The sequence below is a fragment of the Lampris incognitus genome, chromosome 1 (assembly GCF_029633865.1).
Source record: "Lampris incognitus isolate fLamInc1 chromosome 1, fLamInc1.hap2, whole genome shotgun sequence".
Classification (NCBI taxonomy): domain Eukaryota; kingdom Metazoa; phylum Chordata; class Actinopteri; order Lampriformes; family Lampridae; genus Lampris; species Lampris incognitus.
Window position 1 is genome coordinate 11,313,783 of NC_079211.1, and position 8,538 is coordinate 11,322,320.

At 43.5% G+C, this 8,538-nt stretch overlaps 1 protein-coding gene across 4 annotated transcripts in view; it reads left to right on the top strand.

Moving 5' to 3' along the window:
- Positions 1–6,654, top strand: part of LOC130125612 (uncharacterized) — a 28,783-nt gene extending 22,129 nt beyond the window's left edge. For all 4 annotated transcript variants that reach the window (XM_056295193.1, XM_056295192.1, XM_056295195.1 and 1 more), the window contains 5 exons: positions 582–1,313; positions 1,746–2,614; positions 3,078–3,242; positions 4,803–4,924; positions 6,299–6,654. In XM_056295193.1, coding sequence (XP_056151168.1) covers positions 582–1,313; positions 1,746–2,614; positions 3,078–3,242; positions 4,803–4,924; positions 6,299–6,334 — 1,924 coding nt within the window. In that variant the 3' untranslated portion in view covers positions 6,335–6,654. The remainder of the gene's footprint in view (positions 1–581; positions 1,314–1,745; positions 2,615–3,077; positions 3,243–4,802; positions 4,925–6,298) is intronic.
- Positions 6,655–8,538: the final 1,884 nt, after the last annotated feature.

The window sequence follows — 8,538 nt, forward strand, 5'->3', positions numbered from 1 at the left end:
GTCGAGTAAGACATTTTTCTCAAACTCTACAGTAGGAGTCCTTCAGAGAGGGGGGGGGGGCGTACAGGTGGCATAGCAGTCTATTCTGTTGCCTACCAACACGGGGATCGCTGGTTCGAATTCCCGTGTTACCTCCAGCTTGGTTGGGCATCCCTACAGACACAATTGGCTGTGTCTGTGGGTGGGAAGCCGGATGTGGGTATGTGCCCTGGTTGCTGCACTAACGCGTCCTCTGGTTGGTTGGGGCCCCTGTCCAGGGGGAGGGGGAACTGGGGGGAATAGCGTGATCCTCCCACGTGCTAAGTCCCCTGACGAAACTCCTCACTGTCAGGTGAAAAGAAGCGGCTGGCGACTCCACGTGTATCAGAGGAGGCATGTAGTAGTCTGCAGCCCTCCCTGGATCAGCAGAGGTGGTGAGCAGTGACCGGGACAACTCTCGGAAGAGTTGGTTATTTGGCCGGATACAATTGGGGAGAAAAGGGGGGGGGGGGTCAAAAACAAATAAAAAAGGAGTCCTTCACAGTTTCACATTGACATAAAATTTTACCTTTTTTATACATCTTTCTGTCTGTCTTTCTTAGGGAGGAGTTAAAGTTGTCGGTTATCCCAGTGGACTCAGAGAAGAATGCCAAACTCCCAGTTACTAGAATCACCAGGAACAGGACTGCTGTAACCCGAGCCACCCCCGTACCAGAATGTGAGCCCACACCTAAGACCCATCGAGACCCTGAGGAAGATGTCTTGCTTAGCAAGAGGGCCAAGAGATATTCTTCTACGAAGAGGACTACAGAGAGCAAGGGAACCTCCGTTCCTCGAACACCTGGTGGACCAGCATCACAGGAAGGTACAGCAAACATGCCACAGAAGAGAGCAGATAGCTCGGTCTTGTCTGCTTCTGGTTCAGAGATGGGAAGTAAAGTAGTTATGGAGGAGACTGGGCCTAAACCAGCCCTACAGGTGGATCAGAAAGCATCAGGACCTGAGGGGAAGAGTGACCAAACACTGGAAGAACATAAAGAAAGGGCATCCGAGAGAAAGACGAATGAGTCTGATCGAGAAACTGGTGATCCATCAGCTTCTGTGCCTGACACAGAAAACACTAAAACCATTTTAGAGAAGAGTGAAATAGCGGTGAATACTGAACTAACTCCGGAAATGGAGATTGACACTGAAAAGCAAACCATGAAAGCAGGGCCATTGTCGGTGCAGAGCAGTCCAGATCCATGGGACCTCATCAGAGACAGTGGTATTGAAGCACCACAACTCCAGACCACAAAGGGCTTCAGGGGGAGAAGACGGAGGGCTGTCAGAGGGTAAGACCTGTCACCAGAGAGAAGATTGTTTTGTTGTTAGATACTTTACATCAATGTATTTCTAATATCCTCATGCTACTGTCATAACCTCATCATCCCAATGTTAAGATTCAGTCTTAATGTGCGGTTTTCTGTAAAAGCAGTAATGCTTGAACATGTAAGCTGATGTTTTAACAATTTGGAAAATTTCACATTGCTTTGTCAGTTTTGTATTTGTTAAACATCAAATTGTATAAAGATATTAAGGAGAGATGACTTGATGTATATCAGAGATAGGTAGTTATTTATGTCACTATTTAAACAAAAAAAAACTATTCTAAAGGAAGCTGTTGAATGATTTAATTTTCTCAAACTCCAAAGTAAGAATCCTTTAGTGTTTCATATTAAAATATCACCATACCTTCTCTCTTTATCCAACTGTCTGTCTATCAGGCAGAAGTTAAAGGTGTCTTTGGTCCCACTGGAAAACGAGACCAACGCTGAGGTCCCAGTGACAAGTAACACCAGGAAGAGAATCACTCGAGTCCGAGAACTGAAGGTTGAAGACGAATCAGATCCAGTTCAGGATTCATTGGAGGCAAAGGACAGGGCAGAGCTCTCTACTGACAAAGATGACTCACCTACAGATGTTCCTGAAAGAAACAGCAGCAGGCCAGTAAAAAGAAAAGCCTCAGTGATGAGAGGCACATCCAGCAAAACCACTGTGGCCCAGAATGTTACTCAAAGGACAGTTCTCAATGAGGAGGTTACCACAGAAAACCCTGAAAGTCTCAAGGAGCTGTTCTCCAAGTCAGGAGGAGGAAAGGAGGACCAAGAAAAGGAACACACCTGTGGAGTGTTCCGGTCAAACATGGAGGCTGAAACTGCTCAAGACATCGGCTGCAGTGGACCAGCATCACAGGAAGGTTACACAGAGAGACCACAGAAGAACAGAGCAGTGTCATCTGCTTTTGATTCAGAGATGGAAAGTAAACTAGGTATGGGGGAGACTGGACTTGAACCAGCCCTGCAGAGGAACCACGCAGCATCAGGACCAGAGAGGAAGAGTGACCAAACATCAGCAGAGCATAAAGAAAGAGCATCAGGGATGAAGAAGAATGAGTCAGATGCAGAAATTGGTGATGATCCATCAGCTGACACAGCAAAGACTAAAACAAAAGTAGAGAAGAAGATTGAAATAGAAGCAGAGAAAACTGAACCAACACCAGAAACAGAGGCTGAATCCAATGAGAAAACAGTGGGAACAGGGCTGTTTTCAGTGCAGAACAGTCAGGATCCATGTGCCCTCACCAAACCAGTCGGTAAGAAATGAATGCAACTGCCTGTACAGGCAAATGATTTTCACCATTTGACAAATGAACGTAAGCATTTTCACAGCCATGCGAATTCCACAGATATTTGTCTCATTAACGGTCTTAAATCACAAAGTGCTTTGCTTAAGGAAACCTGAGCAGTCATTGCTGAGGTTGGAGAATAAGGTTGTTATTGACATTCCCCAACCTCATGTACCTAGCTGGTCCAAAGGTTTAAAGTATTTACATTTTTTTGTTTGTTTAATTGTTAATGTACCAAGTTTAACTGAATAGTTCAAGTTAGAGCTGGGTAATATATCGATACAATATTTGTAGTGTGATAATGAGACTAGATATTGTCCATAGTCTTCAAAGCTCTCAGTATCTTCATGTCTTAGCATCTTAAGAAGCCATCAATAGTCATCCCCCAAATTTTTGAGTTTTACTTACTGACTCTTCTCATGTGGAGCAGTGTGGAGAGGAATGGAGATGGAGCTAAACTGTCAGCAGGAGGATTCTGGGAAACTGGAGGAAGAGGAGACCAAGGTTGGAGAACATTGCATCAAAGTTCAGGTGGAACAGAATTCATATTCTGCGGAAAGTGATCCAGAGCTGGATGACCCCGGCAGCCCAGTTGGTAAGATGCTACAGTCAGTAGATGATCCATGACTTTTCTACTCACCATTTCATAGGATGTCATGTTCGTAACCTTCTGTGCTATTTATTTTAGGAGCAGCGCTATAGAATTCCGGTTTGGACTTAGGCAGTCACAAGGTTATTGTGTTCGTGGGAGCATGTTAGCGTGGGTTATCAGAGGAACTATTCCCCTTCACAGAAGTGTTAATTAATTTGATCCATCACACGTCCAGAGGATACGGTAGGAATCCCCTCACCCAAACTACAGAGCATATTATTTCTCTGTGGTAAGGCTGTTGCTATTGGAGGGTTCGAATAGAAAGAGGAAACGATTTAGGTGGGAACACAGGCCTTTATTTGACAATATCTCTGTCTCGGTCTAATATCTCTGTCTCGGTCTTTTGCACTCACACGAGCCGGTGCACTGCCGTACTGGACCAGCTTCCTTGCTCTTTCCGTTTGGGGCTCGTGGCTCCTTTTTCTCTCTTTGGTCTGTGTTTTGCCTGTTTCAGCATGCATGTCCATCAAGGTCAGTCCTGGATCCAGCTTCACTGCGGTAGATAAAGCAATTTGTTAATTTGGCACACCTGAGGCCCATCCCTATTGCATCTGCTCTTCTGTGATTCATGCTGTCTCTCTGCTTGCAGCCAAGGATAAACCACGCCCCACTACCACATACCCCCACCACCCAACTTAGGCCAGAGCAACATCTGGCTGACAGCCAACTCTCCTCCCTTGAGTGTGAGAGGAAGTCAGCCATGACCATCTGCGCCCCCCGGCCTATGGACCAGTTTGAACTTAAAGGCTGTAAGGCCAGATACCATTGGGTTATCTGCACATTGGCATCCATCCTGAGTGATGAAGCGTTTCTCTCTCAGTAAACGTTGTGTCCAGATGAACTGATGCTCAGGGGCACAGACAGGAGTATTAACCCAACATGCATGTCTTTTTGATGGTGGGAGGAAACCGGAGCACCCAAAGGAAACCCACCCAAACACGGGGAGAACATGCAAACTCCACACAGGAAGGACCTGGGATGGCCTGGGGTTCGAACCCAGGACCTTTTTGCTTTTGAGGCAACAGTGCTAACCACTGGGTCACCGTGTTGCCCTTTAAATCTCGTCTTAAAACTTTTCTTTTTGTGAAAGCTTTTACAAATGTTTGATATTTGTTTTTATTCATACTGTTTATTTTTACTCATTTGGTCTTATTCTTATTTTTTTTTATTTCTTTGTAAAGCACTTTGAAACATTGTTTTAGAAAAGTGCTATGTGAATATTGTTATTATTACTATTATCATTATTACATAATAGATTGATACTTGTGATCATACTCAGGATAATCAGACTGCCTGGCTGACCACCGGTCCTCTTGATTGTAATATAAGACATGCAGATGCAGATTTTTACCAAATGTGTTTTTTTTCCAAAACATAACTGCTCACATCAGTCTTGCCAATCTTGAGGAACATGCTAACTGAAATAATTATTCTTTAAGTTGCACCAGAAAGCACAATAAGCTGTTTTCTTTGACTTACTCATTAATGTTATTGTTGTTACAGGAATTGAGTTTATCTATCCTGTTACTGGTTACTTCTGCGACCTGTGTGAGGTCATCTGTGTCACTGAGGACGAAGCCAGGGACAAACACTGCACTAGTCTTTCACACCGGCAGATGTTAAAGGTGAGGGTCTCCTAGAGCAGTGTTTCTCAACCGGGGGTCCGCGGACCCCTAGTGGTCCGTGGTGTAATTGCAAGGGGTCCCTGAAAATAAAATATCTTTAAAAAAAGATACTATGACATTTATAGAAATAGGATTATTTTACTCAAATGTGACTGAGACCTTTATCTACCTAAACTATAAAGGGTAACAGGACTTTTTTCTCTAATTACATCTGTTTGACAAGTGTAATTTATTGTATTTTAATAAGAGATCTCGCTCCCGTTTGCATTGTTAAAAGTTACTGCATCAAAATTCTGTTATTACATATATCTGAAAGTTACTGAATACATATTCTGTTTTGTTACATATATCTGAAAGTTACTGAATACATATTCTGTTTCGTTACATATATCTGAAAGTTACTGCATAAGAATTCTGTTTTGTTAACTATATCTAAGTTACAACTGAAAGCTCTTATTTTTGCCCCAAAGAGTGAATAAATACTGTAATGCAATTTAAAATGCAAGTTTCTACTGTTTCTATCAAATTGCAACCCCCCTCCCCCAAGATCAGGTGGAGGGGTCCTCAGGGTAGATCAAAAATACACAGGGGGTCCAGGACCCCAAAAAGGTTGAGAACCACTGTCCTAGAGGATATGAAAACTGAGGCCCGCGGTCTTTTGTGTGTTTGGCTTTAACATCCGGGCTTGCGTCCAGGTAGCGTAGCGGTCTATTCCGTTGCCAACCAACACAGGGATAGCCAGTTTGAATCCCTGTGTTACCTCCGGCTTGGTCGGGTGTCCCTACAGACGCAGTTGGCCGTGTCTGCGGGTGGGAAGCAGGGTGTGGATATGTGTCCTGGTCGCTGCACTAGCGACTCCTCTGGTCGGTCGGAGTGCCTGTTCGGGGGGGAGGAGGAACTAGGGGGAATAGCGTGATCCTCCCACGCGCTACATCCCCATGGCGAAACTCCTCACTGTCAGGTGAAAAGAAGCGGCTGGCGACTCCACATGTATCGGAGGAGGCATGTGGTAGTCTGCAGCCCTCCTCGGATCGGTGGGGGGCGGGGTGGAGCGGTGACCAGGACGGCTCGGAAGAGTGGAGTCATTAATTGTCCAGATACAATTGGAGAGAAAAGGGGGGGAGGATCCAAAAAAAATTTTTTTTTTGCTGTATGCTGTCTCTTATAGCTTAACATGGCCTAAAAAATCATTTGAGTACTGAGAGTTTTGGTGCAACACAACACCATTTTGAATTCCTGACTGGTTTGGAGAAGTGTTTTGTTACTTAAGTTTGCGTATGCCCTTTCTACCCTATGTGTTCATTTATTTAAATCATATATCACATAATTTGTTACACATAAAAGTGTAAACTAAATGATTTTCTTCTCTTTCAGAAGCACGCTAGTGAGAAGAACGGCTCTGCACTGTAAAACGTCCACCATGGCGGAGGGGTCACGTTGAGGGTCCAGCCTGTGACGGTCTTGATGCTAACATTAACGGCAGAAGGCTTTGACCTGGTTCCTACTGTCAACTCAGACCCAGAAAAGTCTCCCAAGTTTAGGTTTGTTTATTCCAGGCGTGAAAAAAGTGACAAAACATGCTGCCTGGCGTGTCAGAATTTGTTTGCTAGGATTTCAATAGAAACTTGCTGCTGCTACGTGTATCTTCCTTGTGAATAAGTTTATGATTGAATGGGCGTCCTGTTGTCAGAGGGTTACTGTTGAGGAATGGATATGTGAAAGAAAATTAATAAAACAGTTGTTGTTTATTCATTTGTTGTATATTATTGTGTAACTGTCTCTCGATACCATGTTGGTAAAAATCTGCTCTTAAAGGAGGTCTGTGTCTGGTGCTAGGCTCTTGAATCCTCCAGAAAGGAGAGGGGTAAGGAATATTCCAGATGGGGGTTAGGAAGCGGTTTTTCCCTGCCAGTTTTCTTAAACTCTTAACTGTCCTGTTACTGTGGTGCTGCAAGGAGCTGTCGTGAGATAAATCCTATGGGGAGCTCTCCGAGAGGGCTCCGAGCCTGCTTACGTTTTACTAACCTCGCGGTTCCTTGTAATTCTGTATAGCCCCTTAACTGACCATGATACAACGTACAGTGAAAACGTGTGGTTTAAGTTGACCAGTGAGTAAGCTAGAACTAGTTTCAATTGCAAAGTGTACTAGTCACAGGATTTGGGAATGGTTGCAATTGCAGCATTGTAAGATGGAGACAGATGTACTCTTAGCCCCCCCCCCTCCCAATGGGGGGTACTCCCCAAGAGTCCTACAACAGGGAGTCAAAAAGGCCATCTATGTGAAGAGGGAACGACCATCCCTGAACCGATTTTATTTCAAAACATGTAGATAAGCAGGATATAATGTACAGATAAGCCACTGCCAATAATCTGAAGTGATCGACAAACGCACACATCAGACTCAGCGAACAGACCTCCGTATGCGTCAGATTATTTGTTACATGTTGGAAAAGGAGTAGGCGGAAGTTTGCACTGATTTTTTTTTTCCTACCCCTGCTCAGCTACTCTCAATTCAGCTTTTGTACACGACAAACTCAATTCCCACTGTACTGTATAGTTCAAACTCAATGCAAGTTGTGCTGCACAATACAAACTCACCTACTGTGAAAAATAAGAGAAAATAAACATCAAAACACGAGGGAAAGAGAAAAAAAAGGAAGGAAAATCACATCTTATTGTCATGTACCAGGAATAAATAGAGTTTAATACTATGTACAACCCAAATATCCACTCGGTGTCATAGAAAGAAAAATGAAAGAAAAAAAAAGCATTAAGAAATGTTTAGAGATAAGTAAAACTGTAACAGTTAACACAACTCTGTCATCCCTATATCTCTTGATAATCAGTCCTTTGCACTGCGTAATGTCTGTGCTTTGGGTTCCATGCTCAAACTTCCACAATTGTACCCCACAGACTGAAATGCCCATGCTCTTATGAGTTGTACAAGCACATAATTTCTTGAAGTTTAATGTCTCAAATTATATCCCCCTTCTCTGAGAACATTTTTGTATATTTCTCGGTAGTAGATCGTTTCTTGCTTTGAATATTATTTGTGCTGTGTTAAATTCTACTAAATCCCTGAACTTCAGGCCACTTTACTTTAGAAATAGCTTGTTGATGTGTTCATGATGTCTTGCATTGCTGGCTATCCTTATGGCTCTTTTTTGGTAGTACACATAATGGTTGTCAGTACAAGGAAGTACAAATTGTGTTGTCATGGTATTCAAACGAGAAAGGTGCTGTTGTTGAAACGGAATATATCCCCAAAACAACACGAAGTGATAGTTGGGCATGATCGTGGCACTAAAGGAGAGGTTATGGCGGTCATATAAAGCAATAGTGCTCTTCCTGCAGCACATTTCAAAACGTTCAAATAGAAAATAATGGAATCACTCGTGTAACCGGTTACTTTGTTGCCCGGTGCGGGATTCGATACGAGGTGTACTGCACCACAAGGCGACGTCGCTAACCGCTCGGCTAAAGGGTCAGACCCGTTAGCTAGGGGCTAACGTGTGTTATTAGTAGTTTACACTCGCTAATGGAAAGTTTAACCTAATACAGGGTTTAAAACAAGAAAAATTTCTGAGCCTGAAAGCTGTCCGGAGAAATTTGTA